This window comes from Lepidochelys kempii, chromosome 5, assembly GCF_965140285.1.
Source record: "Lepidochelys kempii isolate rLepKem1 chromosome 5, rLepKem1.hap1, whole genome shotgun sequence".
Taxonomy (NCBI): Eukaryota; Metazoa; Chordata; order Testudines; family Cheloniidae; genus Lepidochelys; species Lepidochelys kempii.
The window spans coordinates 90,301,160-90,323,879 of NC_136384.1; the positions used below are offsets into that span (position 1 = coordinate 90,301,160).

At 38.8% G+C, this 22,720-nt stretch overlaps 1 protein-coding gene across 9 annotated transcripts in view; it reads right to left on the reverse strand.

The window, feature by feature from the left end:
• The window catches only part of DAPK1 (death associated protein kinase 1), a 123,559-nt gene that overhangs the window by 20,969 nt on the left and 79,870 nt on the right, over nucleotides 1–22,720 (reverse strand). For all 9 annotated transcript variants that reach the window (XR_012159054.2, XM_073344991.1, XM_073344992.2 and 6 more), the window contains 8 exons: nucleotides 21,063–21,182; nucleotides 15,920–16,018; nucleotides 15,066–15,164; nucleotides 13,037–13,135; nucleotides 11,118–11,315; nucleotides 9,873–10,070; nucleotides 6,219–6,317; nucleotides 150–227 (listed from right to left, as the gene is read on the reverse strand). Coding sequence is in view for 8 of the 9 variants with exons in the window: in XM_073344991.1 (XP_073201092.1) it covers nucleotides 150–227; nucleotides 6,219–6,317; nucleotides 9,873–10,070; nucleotides 11,118–11,315; nucleotides 13,037–13,135; nucleotides 15,066–15,164; nucleotides 15,920–16,018; nucleotides 21,063–21,182 (990 nt within the window). In the remaining variant the exon portion in view is untranslated. The remainder of the gene's footprint in view (nucleotides 1–149; nucleotides 228–6,218; nucleotides 6,318–9,872; nucleotides 10,071–11,117; nucleotides 11,316–13,036; nucleotides 13,136–15,065; nucleotides 15,165–15,919; nucleotides 16,019–21,062; nucleotides 21,183–22,720) is intronic.

The following is a 22,720-nucleotide window of genomic DNA, read 5'->3' on the forward strand; positions in this document are numbered from 1 at the left end:
ATGCTTTTGATGCAGGTTTTATTTTCTCATCATTTGTGTTCAAAATGCTACCCCAAACTTTAAAATACCAACAACATCACCCAACGCTCCCCTCACCTACAAAAAACCCCCACCCTCATACATCCAAATAGATAGCCAGGCATTCCCACCTTTTTGAGCCTTGAAAGAAGACTGGCTACATGTTCATGCTGCTCTGTTCTAGCGAGGTCTTCTGCTGTTTTCCCATCCTGTTAAAGACAAGTTATTAAGTGTAATCGCTTCCTTTTGTCTGCAACAGAAAAACACGTGCAGTGTAGCTCAGTTCTGCTAATGGCAGTAATGGAATAAAATTGCTGTCAGAAGCAAATGGATTAGAAAAAACAGCCAGAATTACCCCCTAAACTGTAGTCCCTCTAGTTTGTTTAATCATCCAAAAAAAGATAAGAAAATTCAGAAAAACAGCCACTCTTTTGCAAAGCGGTATCATGACATAACAGTAACAGGATGCTTTGGATTCAGAGGCTTAGAGCAATGCCAGTACTCCCCTCTTGAATGATCATTCTTCACTCTCCCGTTTAAATATACAGTATGTTAGTGGATGGTAGAAATATCTATATACATATTACATACCACATACAGTTTTAAAAGGCCACCAGAAGGACATGCATCAGAATATTTATTACTACGTAAAGCAGGTAAATTATGTTTATTAACATGTAAGCATTGACAGTGGTGAATTAGCTACTGGATCTAGGTTTTCAAAAAAACAAACAGTGTATGGCTTACTTCATCGGATGCATCCGATGAAGTGAGCTGTAGCTCACAAAAGCGTATGCTCAAATAAATTTGTTAGTCTCTAAGGTGCCACAAGTACTCCTTTTCTTTTTGCGAATACAGACTAACATGGCTGCTACTCTGAAACCAGTTTATGGCTTGTGATTTAAATAGCTTCAGCAAGTTTTAAAGGAGAAGCAAAGCTGTCTTCAGCATTCTGCTCTTGACATTTAATTACCTGTGTTTCATAGGTCAGCAGTTTAATATGAAATGAGTTGTAAGAAAAATTGCTTACTTCCTTTACTCTCTTAAGACTATATTAATGGTACTGCTTTTGTGCTGTGTTTGATGGCAAAACAACTTTATTTATGATTCGATTTAAACTTGTCCTTTTTCTACTTTGCTGTGTTTACAAAAAATTGTTGGTAAATTAAGTCTTTTGGGGTTTCACTCTTTATTCCCATCACATCCAGTCCTTCATGACAAATCTGCATTGTCATAAGTAGCACATAAGATGATTGACAAATTATGGCTTTCACATCCTTAAATCTAAAATAAAATAAACTTCATTGTATATGTGCATTTTCTTTGTTGAAATAAAATGTCCTTGTCTATGAAAAGTCAAAGTCTACTTACAGGAGACATTTTCAGGCCCCCATAACATTCAATTTGAATACCACAACTTTAATAACTTCAGACAAGGTTGTTAGAGATTCAGGAACAGCAATGTATCACTATCAGGAAAAAGCAGGAATTGAAATTGACAACAAGTGGGTAAATTTAAAATTACCATTTTCTCTGTAAATCTCTTCCTCAGTTGCATAGTTAGCTGCTGCTTTACCCAAACAAATATTTGAATGTCTAATACTTTCCTTTTCCTCTCACTGTCAGCTTTTTTCCTCTAGGGAAACCTACTTTCTCTCCGACCATCCTACACCATCTGCTGTTTTGGTCTTCTGTTCTTGTTGTATGAGGGGAAAAAAGCAGGTCTAGTGGTTAGGGGGCTCCCGGATTCAGGAGACCTGAGTTCAACTTCTGGCTCTACCACAGATTTCTTGACCTTGGGCAAGTCACTTTTTCTGTGTCTCTGCTCCCCATCTATATAATGGGGAAAATAGCACTGCCCAACTTCACATGGATGCTGTGAGGATAACAGCATTAAGGATTGAGAGGTGCTCTGATACTGTGGTAATGGGGGCCATATAAGTAGCTTAGATAGATAATTAATCCATTAGCCAATCCTCACACCACCTCTGTGAGTAATTATCCTGCTTTTACACATGGGCAAACTGAGGGAGGAAGGTCAAGTGATTTGCACAAGTGATGTATGTATGGAAGGGATGCAGAAGCAAACCAGCATCCGATCCAGCTTCCCCTTTGCTCTGGAAAAGACTTATGAATGTGGACTGAAAACCTAGGAGTCATGGAAGGCCCATAATGCTGTGAAATCAGTGTGATTGGGACTCAGGGAGCCTGCACAGGGCCCCAACAAGATTTTTGCTCCACAGAGCCAAGCTGTGAATCAGCATTCACAACCTAGGTGTGAGTGGTCATGGGGCTGAATCTGTGAAGCCCACATTAGTCACATCTCTGACAGTGGAGAGGTGGCTTCTCTAAGCCACATTATCAGGGTGACAAAACCACACCCAGCCCTAATAACTGGAGTTGGACACTCACAATTTAGTCCTATACAGAATCTCTAAACAAACTGTCCCGGAATGCTATGTAAAATATAAAGCTGTATTGTAATTTATTAAAACCCATAGAAAATAATACAGTAACCATAAAAAAGGAAAAGCAGAAATGAAACCTTGTGTAAAGAATCCTCGAGAGCCTTTGGAGAGGGGAGTGGGGGGATTTGTGACTTTTAACCCAGTGATGATGATAAATGGTCTTAAATTCTGGTCACCTCACTTCAAAACTACAGCTTAAACCACTGTGAACTGTGAAGAGGGTCACGTCAGCAGGAAGGATTATTATGAGCAATTGAGGTTTAATTAGCAGAGAACATGGCATTAGTGGGTTAGGTATTACTGCCTGAAGGAGGCATCTTATCCCATGGAGGGAAAAATATAAGGAACAATATTACCCTTCTCTTATGTCAATCATTACGAATACAAAGAGGCTGCAAAATTTTCTGGCTGCAAAGTACAGCATGTATTTGTATATTACAACATGTATTTGAAAATATACACATGCAGCCGAAATAGAATGTTTTTTGATAAATGGCTTTCCTACTCAAGCTAACTTTACAAATGCTTTACAAAGTAGGGAGCTAGTTACTGGAAGAGCAGTGGCTAAGCAAACTTGGCATCCAAAAAGGGCCTAATTTTCCCAAGCGTGAACAAGTATTTAATATGTGCATGCAGATTAGGGCTTGTCTACACTGGCAAGTTTCTGCGCAGTAAAGCAGCTTTTTGCACTCAAACTGCAGATATGTACACGCTGCCAAGCCACTTTGTGCGCAGAAACTCCTCCACTGCAGCGCTGCAAAAAACCTCTCTCAGTGAGAGTCGCAAGGCTATTTGTGCAGAGGCTCCAGTGCTCTATTGTCAGTGAAAACACTTGATTGCTTTCTGCGCTGTAACTGGCTTCCGGAGCTGTCCCATAATGCCTCTGCTCATTGTTTTGAACTCAGCTGCCCTGGAGACAGGCGTCCCTCCCCTTTCAAAGCACCATTTCTGACAGCTGTTGTGCTGATCTGCTCCGGGACACAAAGCAAACTATTAATGTGGAATGTCCCGATGTTGATCACAGAGGAAGGTGTGCGCAGAAAGTCCAGGAAGGGAAGCAGGGGCTGATGTTCGTGTTTCCCCCTCCCCTGTCTCAGGACTGGTTTCTTCCTGTCGCTCTCTGAATTTACAAGACAGCATGCTGACACACTCTCCCCCACTTCAGACACACATACTCCCCATCACTCACCTCCCCCTCCGCAACTTCAGTTGAAAAACAGCTGGCAATGTAGTAGGATACCCACTGAACAATGGGATTGGGAAACCTGCATCATCTGAGACGGTGCCTGCCCCATGAGGCATTGCAGACCCTTCCCAAAGCACGTTGTGGCCAGTTGCACAGTGGGACAGCTACCACAATGCACTACTGTCTTTGCCATTGCAAGAGCTGCTCATGTGGATGCAAGGAGCACAGTGTGGACATGCAATAGGGGTTTAATTCCAGCATTTTATTAAAAGTGGTATAATTTGTGGCACAGAAACTTGCCAGCTTAGACATACCCTTCGGCACAATTACTGGAAACTTTGATGCAAACTCGGTAGCTGTACGTGAAAACAGCTAGTTACATGTTTGCACATACCGTTATTCAAATTAAACAGTTTGGGCATTTAAAATTCCAGAAGATACTGGATAATGTGATGGAACAATGAGATGCCAAACTGCATGTGTGCATACAGCACACTTTTTTTTATTATTATTGTTTTTAAACATTTGAACAGCTTGCATGTTCCAGGAGCATGAACATTGTTAAATGTTTGAGTGATTTTCTCAAACCACTAAAAACATTTATACACTCAAAATTAAATAAAAGTCTCCAAAAATTACCAAGCTCCAGCCCAAACTTAATGTTTTAGGCATTACTGAACTGTGAAAAATGGTGCTCGGAAAATAATTTAACAAAAAGGTTCACCGAGAACCACCATTTGGACCTTCCACATAAGTTTAACATCAGACTCCAGTAAACTTTAAAAAAAAAAAAAAGGGAAACCTCAGTAAATCACCACATACTCACTTTCTCCAATTTCCTCTTTCCACCAACATGCTCATTGCCCTGATATTTGTGCATAAACAGGAGTTTCTCCTGTTTAATCAGCCGGCTTCTCCTGCCAGACTTCGGCCTGGTCTACATTAGGTTTTTACATCTACGCCCCTGAGAGATGTAGCTAGACCGACCTAACCCCTAGAGTACATGGCACAAGGTCGATGGAAGAATTCTTCTGTTGACCTCGCTACTACCTCTTTGGGAGGTGCACTACCTACAATCAGAGTAGATAGTGTGTACGCGGAAGTGTGACAACAGCACTGCTGTAGTGTTTTAAGCATAGACATACCTTAGTGTCATCACAATTCACTTTGTCATCACTTTCAAAGAGATCTAAGCTCACTGGTAAAAGGAACCCCGCTTCTGGAAGGAGCACAGTCCCGTCCACACAGATAGTTAAACCAATATAACTATAATGGTATAGTTCCACTGGTAATTTTCTATATGTAGATAAACTTTGTTAAATCACAATCACTGCCACAGTGTTTAATGCTGATGTTATAAATACTGAATCAAGTACTCCATAAAATAGGAGAATGAGGATAAGCTGAAACAGCTTCAGTTTATGCATTTATTTTGGTAATTAGAAATGATGAAACCAGGAAAAAACAAAGGAAACTGGAAACTTAAAATATAGTCAATATAAAAAAAATGTATCTTCAGGTACTAAGTATGTTTGAGGCCCTGCAAAACCATAAAAATTGGCACAACTGCATTCACTCTCTCTCTCCTATGTCACTTTGTGAAAGACCCACACAACCTGGTGATACCAACAAGCTAGCTGAATATAGAGGGAAACAGTGAAACTGGACTACTACACCAAGTGCTGTCAAATTCACAAAACAAACAAGTAGATACATTTTTTTCTTTAATTTCATTTATCACAATCTCAGGTGTAATTTCTGTAGAGGGGAGCTTTGAAAATTTTTGGGCTCCTGGCTACACATAAATTATGATTTGACTTTCACCAATATGGACTTCAGCAGTTTAGCCTGAATAAGATGTGCTGAATTTTTTGTTTTTTTATTTTAGGATGATCCAGCTGTATTTCTTTTGCAAACAAATAGTATTTGTTTGTTAAATATATGGGCAATGTTGTGTGTGATAGCTTGTTGTTCTTAATCAACCTGGATATGCTAATCAAGGGAACACGTGTCAACTCTTCTGATAATGAAAAATACCTTAGGTGGTGTGATGGAAGCAGTGGTGCAGATCAACATGACAGATAGTAATTGCTTTACAAGTATATCCTAATGCTAGCTCACCCATTCACTCACCCATGCATGTATGCCATGAAATATTCTTTTCACTGCAATAAGACGAAAACCTTTTGAAAAAAATCTCCTAAAAAGATTTTAAAATGCGTTTATACAGGTATATGACTTGCAGGGAAAATGGCTAAATTGTGCTTCAATGAAAACAGAGCAGCACAAATAACTCTCAGTTAAGGTCCTGTGGATAAGCGTATAGGATTCTGTACCTTAATTTGTTTTAAATTTATTATTTATCGGGGTAGGCTGCATCTGTGCATGGGCAACTGAGAATATTTATCAAGCCAGAGTTATATACTGTAGTGTAACAAAATTTTTACTGTTCCAAAATACAATTGTAATAGACCATCACTTTTGTTTTAAATTGTTTCCTTTTATGTAGAAAACCAAGTAAGCAATATAACATTTGTTATACTTACAGAGGTTAAAGCTTCTACGTTGGCACCAGTGAGACAGAGGTACCTGACAACATCAAGGATTCCATTATTTGCTGCCAGATGTAAAGGTGTTCGTCCATACTAAGAGGGGGATAAAAAATAGGTTAACTTTCTGTGGATGATGCGCAGAGAGTCTGACTTTCAGGTACATGTTTATTCTATGCTCAAGAGACACCACCTGGCTACTATATACATGTAGCTACACAATTAAGGACTGGAAAAAAATTAGGATAATTTGATTAATTTTACACTCTAAGTTTCAAAATTGAACACAACTAATTTAAAGTCTGATTTAATCAAAAAGAAGATTTGAATATGGGACACTTAATTAAATAAGTCAGATCTACAAATTTATGTGAAATGCCCTAAAAATTTCCACTGGTGAGAGAGAATTTCTCTGACTCCCAGAAACATTAAATGGGAGTTTGAAAATAAATATCGCTTGTGCCCGCAACACTGGCTCCATAAGCTTGGCAGCTGTGGCTTCTCCTCCCCAGTCACGTATTGATGGAAGTAAACAGAAAAGGAAGGGCTCTGCAAGCCCAAAAGGTCACTGCTCCCTGAGAATGCCAGTGACAGAAAATGTTTACAGGCAAGAATATCAAGGAATAGGGTAACACAATACTTGTAAACCCGCAAGAGAGCAGAGTATGCTGAGGAGCACTGTGAACCAAAACTTTTCTGAAAACACTAAAAAGACTAGGGCAGATGGGTTGTGGAAGTGGAAGACAGTAGAGAGTTTGAAAATTAGAAAATGAATGGACGAGGTAAATGAATGGAAGCAAAAGAGTCTAGATAGTAAATCAGGATCCAGAATATACAGGGACGATGTTTAAGAATATGGAAAATATGAAATATGGGATTTACTAATAAGAGTTGTACCATTTTGTCTGTTGTCAGGAGGGCAATGACTGCTGAATGAAATCATTGTCATCCTGACCACAACAGTCTGCTAGCTTGTCCTCTCTCATCTTTACCTTCTACGGTATTAAATTATTATTTTGTAAGATTCTCACACTCCCATGTCTTAGTTGTTCCTGATTCTCTCCCACTAATCCAATGGTCCTCGTAACGTCCACTTCCTACCTCTTTTCTGTTCATATCAATAGACCTGTCTTCGCAACATTTTCTGTTTGTATCTCCTCTCTACATCTACTTGCGTGTCATCTGCTTTCTCCTATAATTTCTCTGCTGTAACCCTAAATGCTTCCTTCTCAGAAGTAAACATTTTCAGATTCTCTTTTAGTGTAGTAATAGGATTCTAGGATTATGACTTTTAAAGTCTCTAACATTGTAAAAAATATTAACTGGAAAGATCCCCTCTCCCCCCCAAATATATGGACATGAAAGCTATAGGGCACATGTCAGCAAGCCAGCATCTTGCATTTATACTGGTAGATATCACTTGTGGACACAAGATAAATGCTTCATTAAGTTAACTGGTTCACATGGCAGGGCTTGCTTTCAAGATAATGGCACTATCTCCATATGCTATGTGAAGAGAGCTCTTCTCTTCCAGAGACCTGGAATTCAAAGTCCATTCCATTTGCACAGTCTACTACAGCCTTAAAGAGTAACAAGACAAAAATCCTTAACCATATGTGGAAGGCTTGCTGGTCCATTTAGTTTTAGGTGTTTATTTTTTTCTACCCTACTTCTTTGAGCCCAGGCCACTGAGGCCAGCCAAAGATTCTCAGTCATGAAAAGAGGTGCTAATCCAGCCCTTGGCTGCATTAACCCACCTTTCCAAAAATGCGTTCTCAACCATGGATCTGCATTTAATTGCCTGATCAGTCACAATTAAGCTAACAACAGGGGGTGGAGAGCTCATTATAATAAGCTTTCCACTTGGCAGCTGCTGACCTTTAGATTTAAAAAAAAATATTGATTGTACTGGGCCAGACTTTTAAGCCAAAAATCCACAATCTTCCATAGCTTTCTGTAGCACAGAAGATCACAGGGCTTTTGTAATGAATGGAAACAATTAGTAATATTGTATTACAAGAATACTTTTATGTTTTTCTAAGAACTGTAACATTTTAAAATAAATGAATCCCAAAGAACAGCACAAAGACCACTACAATTAATTGTTTTAAATGTAGTGGGATATAAAAATTGCATGATATTGCAGTATTCTCCCACTTTTGCATAATTAGACATTCAAAGCAAAATATCAAGCAAAATATCAAATATCCACACAATATGTCAGTAAAGTCTAATGGCTGACATTAAAGCTATACAAACTAGCTACAGGAAACATTCCTGAAGCGGTTTACTGTTATTTAACAATCCTAGGCAGAAAGCTAAAATGTTAAACCCGTTAAGTATTATATTTGGTTTTCATACACCCTATTCAGCTCTATTACAACAAGAGAGGCCAACAAAGCACTAATAACTTGACTATCTGAGACACAGGCTACTAAATGTCACACCGGAAAGGGTTTTCTACAACTTGATGAACATTTTCCACCTTTAATTAGCAATCATCCTGTAACAAACAGTGGAATAAATGTTGTTTTAGAGGGGTATAATTTACTAACCAATTCTGTGATTAAGTGTAGTTCCTACATGAAACAAAAAAGTTGGTGAAAGGGTACAGCATTTGGTCTAGTGTCCTCAACTCTGGAAAGCACTAATATGGTCAATAACATTTTTGTTAACTGATTTAAAGTATCATTGATGTTTAACTTTCTAAAAATTGGCTTAAAACATGAATGTCACATGAATCCACTAACACTGGGGTCAGCAACCTTCGGCATGCGGCCCATCGGGGTAATCTGCTGGCGGGCCGTGAGACATTTTGTTTACATTGACTGTGCACAGGCACAGCCCCCGCCCCCAGTGACCACGGTTTCCCGTTCCTGGCTAATGGGAGCTGCGGGAAGCGGTGGCCAGCACGTCCCTGTGGCCTGCCGCTTCCCGCAGCTCCCACTGGCTGGGAACAGTGAACCGTGGCCACGGGGAACTGTGCCTGTGTACGGTCAATATAAACAAAATGTCTCATGGCCCACCAGCGGATTACCCTGATGGGCCACGTGCCAAAGGTTGCCTACCCCTGCACTAACACAACACTTGTCTTTAATTGGTGGTGGAATCTGAAGTTGATTTAAATCACTTAATAGCTGTATATGAGAATCTTTCCTCATAATTCAAAAGGAGAGCTTTTTTAATATACAGAAGTACTTGTTATCAGTTCTATAAGTAAATCATAATTATTATTAATAATCTTTATTACTTAATTTAATACTTCTTTAGACTACCAACAAAATATGAAGTATACAGCATTCCACCCAACCCCTGTTGCCTAAACATCATCTGCAAGAAGTAAAGCCATACTACCAGACAAATGTGTCGGCATCTATATTAACATTAGGACAGAACAGAAAAGTTTACTGATGCAACTAATTCAGTTTGTCTCTTTCCGCATGGATTTTCAATTAACAACTCAACCGCTCTAAAGTTTACCATAGCTCTACCTTTTTAAGTTCTTGAAAATGTTTTCTATTTGCACTCTGAAAAATAAAAGGATTTTTACACAATTTTTTTTTTTTTATAAATTAAGAGAAGTTCAGGCACCCAAGAAGGTAAGATATTTAACAGAGAAGTTCTGTACCAGCACTATTGTTTTTTGTTTACCTTATTTGTAACATCCAAATTACAACTTGCTTCACAGAGTGCCATCACAATAGGGACATTCCCATCTTTGCAGGCCACATGCATAGGGGTGTTACCATGTCTGTCTTGGAAATCTACAAAACATCCCTGACCGATGAGAGTTTTAACTACTTCCATTTGACATCTTCTCACTGCAAGATGCAGGGCTATGTGTCCATCCTGAAATCACAAGACAACTGGTCAGTCACATTTAAAAAAAAATCCCACCATTATGAAGTGAGTTATACAAATTCAAGTATTTTTCCATAGATGTGTGGTAATTTAATGGTGGTTGTGTATATTGTCCTGCCTTTTGGATCACAAGCCATAACAATTTTATTTTCCCAGCACAAGTCTATCTCAGAACAAATCAACAGTTTTCCCTGAAAGCGGTACAGAGGCTAAGACATACTAGCGCAAGTCTTTATTGCCAGAAGGTGGCCAATGCAAAAGTCACACAATCTGCGTAGAGAATGGCAGCTTCTGAGTGGTGCAGCTCCTTCTGTATTTGAAGCAACTTGGGAGTGGGAAGGTAGCAAGACTCAAAAGTCATTCCATTTAATTCTCTTATAAGCAAAATGTTTCATCAGCAGCACACAGCAGACCTTTGACATAAGCACTGTTTAAATGCAATAGAAACTCCAGAAATAACAACCATCATCAGTATGCTAATATAAACAACGAAACTCAAGGTTTCTTCAATACCAGTCATGAGAGGAAAAAAAGTAATTCTGAATTAGTGCAATTTTTAAAAAGCTGTAGTTTAGACTATTGGAAAACAGATTATTTATTCTCTTTATCTGACACACAGGTATTGAAGGCAAGTGATAAATTCATTGCCTTTTGTCCTTTAAAAATGAATAGCTTATTGCAATTACAAGAGTCAGTATTTCAGTTATTTTCTGTATAAAGAATGTGTGTCAGCCATAAAGTGTGATGGACAGATAAACAGATTTAATAAGGTGGTATTTACATGAATACAGACATAATAATGGAATGGTTATTTCCAGTATGAATGAACAAATCAGTCAGCAACTTTTAGAAGCAGCCATCAATTTTCTCTTTATAATCCATTAGAGAGCTTATATTTTAAAAAAGAATGATGGCCTGAAGCAGTCAAATGAAGTACTTTAAGGAAAGTAATTTAGAGGTATAAATAGTCCTGTATCACTTATGTCCTCTGCATATAATTCCTGACTAAATGTGACTCATTCACCCATAACTAACCTTGTCTGTTGCATCAAGGTCAGCTCCGTGTTCTGCCAAGCATTCCACAATATCATGGTAACCTCTAGCTGATGCTGTCAGGAGTGGAGTTTCCCCTTCTTTGTTTTTAATGTTCACATTACAACCTGCCTCACAAAGTGCTTTGGCAACAGAGTAGTAGCCATGCCAAGCAGCACAGTGCAAAGGAGTTTCTTCTTCCTATCAATATTGACAAATCAAAACAAAAAACAGCTGAAACTATGTGCTAGCAGTGCCAATTCCCCAGCTTGTCCTGTAAAACCGGAAGAAGGGGAAAGGAAAGAAATCTGTCTATTCAAGTTAAATCCGATAAAATGATTTAGCATCACTATAATTTATTAAGATAACTTTCTCAATGTGGGTGTACTTCACCCTGACACACACAATGATTATGATAACTCAGTAGCTTCTCTTAACCATCTGGATTCCAGGAATGCAGATTTCTTAGTACAAAACATAATAGTGATACCTGACTTGCCTGCAAATACTGGCACCCCTGTCTTGCTGTTTCCATGCAACTGAAGCTAATTATTTATCTAGGTTCTCTCATTTTAAAACATGTCCTCATTCATATGGAATTATTTCACTTATTTAGGGATTAGTCAAGTGGTTGAAACAAAAAATTTGGAGTGAGAACTCCAGTATTCAATTTCCAGCTCTGAGTGTGATCTGCCTTCCACAAGTCAGTTAAGGTTAAAGATTTTAAAGAATACCTAAGTAACTTAGAAGCATAAGCCCCATTTTCAAAAGTGACTAAGGACCCTAAGACGTGTTAAAATATTTAATCTTTAAGCTCTAATTTAACGTTTAATAAGAGACACACAAATGTTCTACAAAAGATGCAGTTGTAAGTACAACAGGTTATAACCAGTTAAGATTAAAAGGGAAGAAGGGTCCTGCCAAACGACAAGGGCAATGGGATTGCAGATGTAACCTCCTCACCCCTCCACTGAGCTATAAGGGAAGCAAAAACAACAAGGAGTCCGGTGACACCTTAAAGACTAACAGATTTATTTGGGCATAAGGGAAGCAGATACTCGAAGCTCATACTACAGGCGATCTTACTTAGTAGAGAGGACTCAAGCTTTCCATGGTAACTGAAGGAGTAACAGTCATGTGAAGCCTTTAGACATGTGTGTACGGGGATGGCTTCAGCTGACAGACTGAGAAAGGGTTGGGTTTGCAACTTTTGCCCGTTGCCCTGCTTCTGTGACTGCCTGAGTCAGTTCCAGATTCTCCCATTGCAGACAATATTTTGAAAGACTTGAGACTGTCTGTAGCGAGAAGGAGCTCCCAAGGACTGAGAGACACTTGAGCTTGGAAACTGTTTGGGTTTTTTGGATGATATATTTCCCTTTTCACCTCCCCACAATGGACACCAATTAATAGCTGAAATATGTTAAACATGTCTTCTTTAAAGAAATGCATGTTTCTTCTCTGAATTCAATAAGTTATCAAAATTATAGCTATATAATTTGATTCCTTAATTTTATATATATAAAAAATAAGTTGTTTATCACTTTGGCTCATCATTTTTATCAGTCACAGAGAATTTTGGAAGGATCTGCTTCATAGCAGAGTCAATAGCCAGTCCAGGTGCTAGCTGAACCCATGAAGGTTGCACACAACTTGCACTTCTGCTGTGTAAACAGAGGTGCAGCTCTCTCCATCCTTAAACTTCTGTAAATCATTTCAAGATACCTTGGTGTTCTACAAGGAAAAACGGTAGCTTTCTCATGCACACAGTTTATGAACAGTCTCCATTTACTAGGAGGTAAAACACCAGAGTAGTTTCTATTTGAAACATGGCAAGGGGCTATAAGGCAAGACCAGAAGTTATGGTTACTTATGCTGAACGAACTCATATTTCTGTAGGAGGAAGAAGAGCTGAGCCTACCTACCTTGTCTTGAAAATTGGGATTGGATCCAATGCTGCAGAGATATTGAACCACATCTACATGACCATACCGAGCTGCCACATGGAGCGCTGTCTCTCCAGACTGCAATGACAGAGCAAGCACATTCAAGTGTTATTTCATGTGTCACACTCCCATGAATGGAACATCAGTTCTCTGCGAGTTCCACTGGCGGCCTGGGAGTTTCTGGGTGGAATACTAAGTGTAGGTTTCAACATTTAATGCTCTAGCTAGATGGTTTTGGGCCCAATTACCTCAGATACCACCTCTTCCCATGCCATACTGCCACAAATACAGTCAGTGTAGACATTCAAGCTACAGCTCCCTTGTTATAAATGGGGGGAGCAACTGGCAGAGTGTGTTATCTGTGAAGGCCTTCCTTTTCTGGAATTTATTTCCTCACTGTTTGCCAGAGACCTGATTCGTCAACATTTGGGGCATGCTCTCTGGTTCATCTTTTCTCCCCGGTACTTGGGAAGGGACGTGTGTCTGAGGGGATAGATTTTTTTCCTGGGCTGCTGGCGGCTAAGGTGCTGTAATTATTTGAAGTTTGATGAGAAGTTATTATGTTGTCATATGATACTAAAAAGATAATATATGGTTTTTAAATGTTGTAATGGCTCCTAGAGCATAGAATAGAACTTTTATTCAGGGATTAACATCTTCCATAAAGCAAAATAAATAGTTTATTTAGGCCAGGCCTACACTAGAAAAAGGCTGGCCCATACAAACATCGTACAGCTTATCCAGCCAAAGTAATGTTTTTGCCAATACAGTTTGTACCAGTGCGCTGAGCAAAATAAAATAACCTGGCAAAAGCACTTTTATGCTGGTGCAACTGCACGAGGACTCTTCTTGGCATAAAAATGCTTAAAAAAAAATTACATCCCTAACTGACCTTATTATCATGGCAAAATTTTTTAGTGTTGACCTGGCCTTAGTAACATTAGTGGAAATAAGGTAATTTTTCATTAGCTCTGAACTGCACTAACCTTTGCTACATTCAATTTCAAGTCAAAATTCTTTTCATGCAGGATAAATGAAAACACAGTTCTGACCTTATCCTGGACATCTGTGGGAGATCCTCTTTATGAGAAACTGAAGCATTTTCATTAAGTATATAAGTGCACTTTGCACTCTCCTTATCACACTCATATGCATGGGTTTATTTTCCCAATAAAAACACCATCACTACAAGACTACAAGACTATATTATTATTGTCACTTGACTTACAAAGACAGTCTTTGATACAAGGCAAAGCTGAGGACTTCTTCCTCAACAACTAGATCTGTCTCACTGATGAAGGATTTATCTACACTGCAATCAAAGGTGTGACTGCAGCTCAGGAACCTAGGGATCTAGGAAGTAGGCCAGCCCGGGCTAGGGTTAGGGTTGAAGGAGGTTAGTTTCCCTGCCATAGGGTTAATGTTCTGGGAGATGGGTCTCCCGACTTGAAGGTCGGGCTTCTGGGAGATAAGTGTCCGCAAGTCAGGGTTAAGGTTCTAGGAGGTAGTCTTCCCCAGGCAAGGGTTAGGTTTCTAGGAGTAGGCCTCCCTGGGTTAGGATTATGGTTCCAGGGTAGGCCTCATTTAGGCTAGACTTAGGGTTCTAGTACTAAGGTCTCCCAGGATTAGGGTTGCAGGAGGTAAGCCTGCCCAAGCTAGGGTTAGGGATCTAAAAGGCAGGCGGGCCCAGGCTAGGGTTAGGGTTAGGGCTCTAGCACTAAGTGCTTGGTAGGATTTATTTCCAGGAAGCAGATGTTACCAGGCTAGGGCTAGGGGTGCAGAGGGTGTGCCTCCCCAGACAAGTGTTGCGGGAGGTAGACTTCCTGGGCTAAGGGAAGTTCCTATGAGTTAGGTCTCCCACTGCTAGGATTAGGATTGTAGGATGTAATCGAGCTAGCATGGCGAAAAGTAACAGTAAACTGCCTGTCATACCCTAAAATACAGTTAATTGTTCATAAAAATATACTCTCAGCATTTAAGTTGACAATGAAAAGAGTTTTTTCCTTACCTTATCCTTAACATCCAAAGGGCATTTGCTCTCACAGAGAAATTTCAGAGTTTGTACATGACCATGTCGAGAAGCCCAGTAGACTGCATTAGACCCAGCCTGTTCAAAATATTGTATTATAAAAATAATGAACAAAAACATTGCACTTCAGGATATTCACTAGGCTATAACTTTGTGCGCGCGCGAACACACACACACACACACACACGAATGTGCTGAACAACAGGAGGCTCATCCACAGCCAAAGTAAGCCAAAGAAACAATAAGACCAAGAAAACCTACAAACGTTTTCCAGACGAGCCAGGACTAGAGCTTTCATCAAAACCTTGAGATTTTGGGACTTCATGTCAGTTGAACAAGAGTTAATATCAAATTATCTTAACATCCCCGTATTCTCTTAAAAGATAGTTTGCCAAGCTGCTGGGGGTGGGAGGAAGAATCACCGAACAACACTTCATGGAGAAAATAAATACTTTCCCAAATACTTTAAGTCAAATAGTGATTTAACAAGTTAGTGGCTCAGGCAACTTGAGCCAAAGCCACCACATAACACTTTTTCAAGAAGTATAAATGTTTTTCACAAAGGATCCCCATTATAGCTTTTGTGTTTTAATAGGAATGACAGCTCAAGTAATTAAGCAGTACATTTATCATTCTGTAGAGGTTTGTGAAAAGCGCTCTAGCTAATTTGGTGTAAGAGAAATATGAAACTAATTCGATGAAGACACTTTCTAAACAACCTTTTACGATTAATAACTTGAAATAATTTACTACATTAGCTGCAATAAACCCACTAATATGACAGGAAACTCAGTAGTACCAACTAAAATTGTTATACAAAATAGAATCCTGACCTTATCCTGAATATCAATACGGGATCCTCGCTTTATGAGTAACTGAAGCATCTGAATGTTTCCACAGCCAGCAGCAATTAGCAGTGGAGGTGTTCCATGCTGAAAACAAAGAATAAAAAAGGGAAAAATATTGTCTTTTGAGAGATTTGGATGTGGAGGGGAAGAATGCTGAAATAGCAACTGGACTTACAAATGTACAAAGGAACGACTGATTTTCCATATTCTTGAGAGAAAGTCACGTTTAGATAAATGGTCTACAGGGAATAATTTACGAACATGGGCCAGCGTTTTCAAATTAGGGTGCCTAAAATTAGGCTCTAAATCTATATTTATGACCTAAATAAACACAGCCTCATTTTCAAATGAGTTGGGCACCTGAAGTTCTCTTCTATTTAGGCTCCTAAATAAGGTTTTAGAAGTCTGAATATAAGCAGGGGGCACACTATTTTAGAGATGCGTGCCATCTTCCTTCCTACCTTATCTGGCAATTTCATGTGACTGCACCAAGAAAACAGACCAGAGAGATAACAAATGATCCTCAAGATTTTTTTGGTAATGAAATCATGTAAAAAAATCAACCCATCTCAGAAAACAGCTGAACAATACACATCATACAACACTACCTATTAGAGCTGTCGGTTAATTGCAGTTAACTGACACCATTAACTAAAAAAAATTTACAAAATCATAATTAATTTTGTTACATAACTGCTCTCAAAACCAAAACAATGCAAAACTTTAGAGCCTACAAGTCCACTCAGTCCTACTTCTTGTTCAGACAATTGCTAAGAAAAACAAGTTTGTTTACATTTACAGGAGATAATGCTGCCCACTTCTTATTTACAATATCACCAGAAAGTGAGAACAGGTGTTTGTATGACACTTTTGTACCTTACGTTGCAAGGTATTTACATGCCAGATATGTTAAACATTCGTATGTTCCTTCATGCTTCAGCCACCATTCCAGAAGACATGCTTCCATGCTGACGATGCTTGTTAAAAAATAATGCATTAATTAAATTTGTGACTGAACTCCTCGGGCAGTTCATAGAATGGTATGTCTCCGGCTCTGTTTTACCTGCATTCTGCCATATATTTCATGTTATAACAGTCTCAGACGATGACTCAGCACATGTTCATTTTAAGAACAATTTTGCTGCAGATATGAAAAAATGCAAAGAAGATACCAATGTGAGATTTCTAAAGATAGCTACAGCACTCGACCCAAGGTTTAAGAATCTGAAGTGCCTTCCAAAATCTGAGGGGGATGAGGTGTGAACTCACTGCTTTGGATTGTTATCGAGCAGAACCCGTCATCAGCATGGACGCATGTCCTCTGGAACAGTGGTTGAAGCATGATGGGACATATGAATCTTTAGAGCATCTAGCATGTAAATATCTTGCGACAAGTGGACTTGTAGGCTCTAAAGTTTTACATTATTTTATTTTTGAATGCAGTTATTTTAGTACATAATTCTACATTTGTAAGTTCAACTTTCATGATAAATTGATTGCACAACATTACTTGTATTAGGTGAACTGAAAAATACTATTTCTTTTGTTTTTTTACAGTGCAAATATTTGTAATAAAAAATATAAAGTGAGCACCGTACACTTGGTATTCTGCATTATAATTGAAATCAATATATTTGAAAATGTAGAAAACATCCAAAATATTTAAATAAATGGTATTCTATTATTGTTTAACAGTGTGATTAATCAGGATTAATTTTAATCGCGTGACTACCCTACTACCTATATCATATTTTCTGTTTCCTCTTTCTGTAGCCTGGGCTATTTCCTTTTTTTTTTTTTTTTTTTTAAATAGTCTTACAAACCCAATTTTGGCAAGTGAACTATCCAAACATACTCAATTTTAAAAAGTCCGTTCAAAGAGGAAGAACTGATGCCCTGAATCTGGGATTCAAAGGGAACATTTTAAATGCAGGTATCTTGACCTACACGAAGAAACAGTTCCTAGCAAAAGCGAAGGTTGATTCCAAGAACAACACATGCTAGGAGATGAACAGCTCCAAGGTGTGCACTGGAAACATGAATGTGAGTAAATATATTACATTATCATTATATGGCTGTTAAAAATAGTGTTACAAAAGTTTTCTTGTGTAATTTATTCGGATATGCACTAAACCATCTTTAATCTTGCTCTCAATCCTGCAATCCTCTACCGCAGTCTTAAATAAATAAAGTTATCAAATGAATAGTTGGTTTTCACAGCCCCTGCAAATCCTCTTGCTTGCTCCGACCCAATATTCACTCCCTTTCCGTTCAAACACATCTCCTTCACACCAACACATACCTTAAAGCCAGTGGTATCCAGGCTGTCTCCTTTCCCACCCACACCACACCAAGGACACATGATATCCGTCCCACCCCACCCTGCGTCCTCTTTATCAAATCACTGAAATGTAAGACTGGAAGGGACCTCAATAGGTCATCTAGTCCAGTCCCCTAGCATTGAGGTAGGGCTGTGTATCATACAGACCATCCCTGACAGAGGTGTGTCTAACCTGTTCTTAAAATGGAGACTCCAGTACCTCTCCCTAAGTAATCTACGCCAGTGCTTAACTACCCTGACAGTTACAAAGTTTTTCCTAATGTCCAACCTAAACCTCCCTTGCTGCAATTTAAGCTCATTACTTCTTGTCCTGTCCTCAGTGATTAAGGAGAACAATTTATCACCCTCCTCTTTATAACAACCTTTTACATACTTGAAGACTTATGTCCATCCTCAGACTTCTCTTCTCCACACTAAACAAACCTAATTTTTTCAATCTTTTCTCATAGGTCGTGTTTTCTAGACCTTTAATCATTTTTGTTGCTCTTCTTTCGACTTTCAAATTTGTCCACATCTTTCCCGAAGCATGGTGCCCAAAACTGGACACAGTACCCTCATTTAAGCTTCTATCAGTGCTCAATAGAGTAGGAGAATTACTTCTTGTGTCTTTCTGGCAACACTCCTATAATAGATCCCTGAACGATGTTCACTTTTTTGCAACAGTATTACATTGTTGACTCATATTTAATGTGATCCACTATAGCTCCAGTTCCTTTTCTGCAGCACTGCTTCTTAGGCATTCATTTCCATTTTGTATTTCTATTCCTTCCTAAGTATAGTATTTTGCATTTGTCCTCACAGACTTTCATCTTATTTAATTCAGACCATTTCACCAGTTTGTCAAGATCATTTTGAATTCTAATCCTGTCCTCCAAAGCACTTTCAACTCCTTCCAGTTTGCAAACTTTATAAGTGTACTCTCCATGCCATTATCCAAATCATTTAGGGGGAGGGATAGCTCAGTGGTTTGAGAATTGGCCTGCTAAACCAAGGTTGTGCGTTCAATCCTTGAGGGGGCCATTGAGGGATCTGGGGCAAAAATTGGGGATTGGTCCTGCTTTGAGCAGGGGGTTGGACTAGATGACCTCCTGAGGTCCGTTCCAACCCTGATATTCTATGATTCTATGATTTATGAATATATTGAACAGAACCAGACCCAGGACAGATCCCTGTAGGACCTCACTCGATATTGCCCTTCCGGCTCAACTGTGAACCACTGATAACTATTCTAAGTACGGTACTCCAACCAGTTGTGCACCCACCTTATAGTAAGTTCGTTTAGGCTATATTTCTCTAGTTTGTTTATGCGAAAGTCATGTGAGACCATATCAAAAGCCTTATTAAAGTCAAGATATACCACATATGTTTTCCCCATATCCACATGGCTTTCTACCCTGTCAAAGAAGGATATTAGGTTAGTTTGACATGGTTTGTTCCTGACAAATCCCTGCTGTTACTTATCAGCTTATTATCTTCTAGGTGCTTACACACTGATTGATTATTTGCTCCATTATCTTTCTGGATATTGAAGTTAAGCTGACTAGTCTGTAATTCCCTGGGTGGTTGTCCTTATTCCTCTTTTCATAGATGGGCAAATACAGTACCTTTTTTCAGTCCTCTGATATTTCTCCTGTCCTCTACAAATTCTTAAAGATAATCACTAATGGCTCAGATTGCTCTCCAGCCAGTTCCTTAAGAATTCTAGGATGTATTTCATCAGGGCCTGCTGACTTTAAAATATCTAACTTGTCTAAGTAATTCTGAACTTATTCTTTTCCTGTTTTAGCATCAGATCTTACCCTATTTACACTGATGTTCACTATGTTAGTCATCTAAATCATTGCTAACTTTTTTGGTGAAAACAAATAAAGGCATTTAACACTTTGGCATTTGCTATGTTTTCTGTTATTGTCTTTCCCTCCTCATTGAGTAATCAGCCTGTCCTTGGTCTTTCTCTTGCTTCGCATGTATTTGTAAAATGTTTTCTTGTTACCCCTTATGTCCCTAGCTAGTTTAATCCCATTTTGTGCCTTGGCCTTTCTAATTTTGTCCCTACATGCTTGTGGTATTTTTATATTCATTCCTTGTAATTTGATCTAGTTATCACTTTTTGTAGGACACTTTTTTCCCCCCAGTTTCAGGTCATTGAAGATCTCCTGGTTAAGCCAGTGTGGCCTCTTATTATATTTCCAATGCACAGCTACAGCAAGTGCTGCAAACACACACATACCCATTGAAAAAGGTACAGCAGGAGCTCTTCTCTCATCCTGTAGCCCATTGCACTCACAAAGGGCAGGCACCTGCCAATGTCCTGCACACAGGTTCATGCACACCTGCATGTTCTCCTGTGATGTTGGTATGGAAAGGGGGAAGGTTTTGATTGGAAAATGAAGTAAATAACACTCCTTTCCCTGAATCCACCCCCACCCCACCAATTTCCATCATGATTTAAAATATTTGTGGTTATATTTAATTGCAAGTTTCAGATATTTTCCTTTTTATTATCAAAACTTAAATTTTGTGCTGATTTTCAAGCAACAGTACTCTTTACATTTCAGAGGCCTAGGAAAAATATTATGGCATCCATATCCAGACAGTTTCAGAGGAATGAACAATGAACTCCTAACATAACTTTTCGTAGGACAGCCATTTACATGGCTTACAAGCCATTTAACCATTAGTCTTATTTCAAATATTACATTTCTATTTTATAGCCACATCACTCCATACAAGAACAAACAGATATCTGGCCCCCCAACTTGTTGCAGCACAGACCTAACACCATACCTTGTTGGGTTGATTGACATCATAATTAGTCAGAGATCCCAGGAGATGCTGTAGACCAGGAACGTTGTCATCATTGATGGCATGAATGATAGCTTTCATCACAAATGAATCCTCCTCATCCTCATAGTTAACAAGGAGATAGAAAAAAAAAATCATCATTAGCTTTCAAAATAATAATAGTAAAAAAACAAAAACAAAAAATCCCCCAGAACCTGTCAGGAAAAGGAAAGAAAATTACATTTTCAAAGCACCATACAGCCATTTAGCTGCAAGACTGGAAAACTTATTCACAAGAGTCACGCTGCTAAAATGTAGGAACACTACTTGGAAAATTTACCCTAATAAGATGTGCATTTTTTCCACATCTATACACATTATTTACTGAGTGAGATTCCAGAGATGTCTTTCTCTACCACATTGTTTCCTTACTGGAATTTTCTATGTATCATCTAAATGGAGAGCTGTATAAAGTAAAGCTGAAGATGCAAGTTGTGATAGGAACTTGTTAAAAAAATGCATCTACAACAACAATATAAGATACAGGTACAAACCTTGTACTTCCCAGGGACGATCTGTGTTCTCCATGAGTAAGTCAGCAAAAAGTCACAGAAAAAATCATGTAGCCTGATTTTTGAATCACTCTAATTTTCCTTATCCTAAGTTTATTAGTGTCTTAAACACTAGCACTTGCCTGCAACCCTCCTCCCTGCTAAAGAGTTGGTGTGACATATCTTAAATGGTGATTCAGTGTTAAAGTATAGCAATAGGAGCAGGAGTAGTATGGGTCAGAGAACAAATAGCACAAAAGTAGAACGATAAGAAAAGGAAAGTGGAAGTGAGAACATGACTTGCACAGGAGGGAAACTGGGAGGATAAAATGGGTAAGAAAGAAGTCTCTGCAGAATTTTTGATTTTTAAGACTATTTATGCACAGAAAAAAGGATGTTTACGTTCTAATGCATTAAATGTTTAAGCTTTACTGATCACAGGATATTTCCTAAGGACTGCATTAAAACCTGAAGAGCAAGCTAAAAAGAGAAAGCTTCTGGATTTACAAGCTTTTAACTATAGCTCCCAAGGGCTTAAACCTAAAAGGCATACAGCTGCATAAACTGAAAGGAAGCTTGTTTGGCATAGGGTCTAATGTACTCTCTGGGCCCATCCTGCAAGGTCAATGGGAGAGGAGGGTGCTCAACATCTCTCAAGGTACGTAAACATTGAAATTGGGAGGTGCGATTGCAGCTTGTGTAGACATTCCAGAGCTAGCTTTGATCTAGCTAGCTAGTTCAAGTACCAATATAGCACTATAACTGCAGCAACAGCGGTGGTGGCATGGGCTAGCTTCCTGAGTAGAAGCCTGGGTACATACTCAAGTAGCTAGCCCATGCCCCCACAGCTACACTGCTATTGTCATCCAAGCTCCTTCGATCTAACTAGATCAAAGCTAGCTCAGGTATGTCCACCCATGCTGCAGTCACATCTCCTGATTTCAATGTAGACATATCCAGACTTACACTTGCAGATTGACCTTTATGTCTTTAAAAATCCCTGTTATAGTCAAGAGTATAAAAAAAATTGATTAATTAAAAATGGCCTCCTGTCTGCATTTCACTTATTGATATTGCTGTCAACCATAGAACTTGTGTGTAATTAGAAGT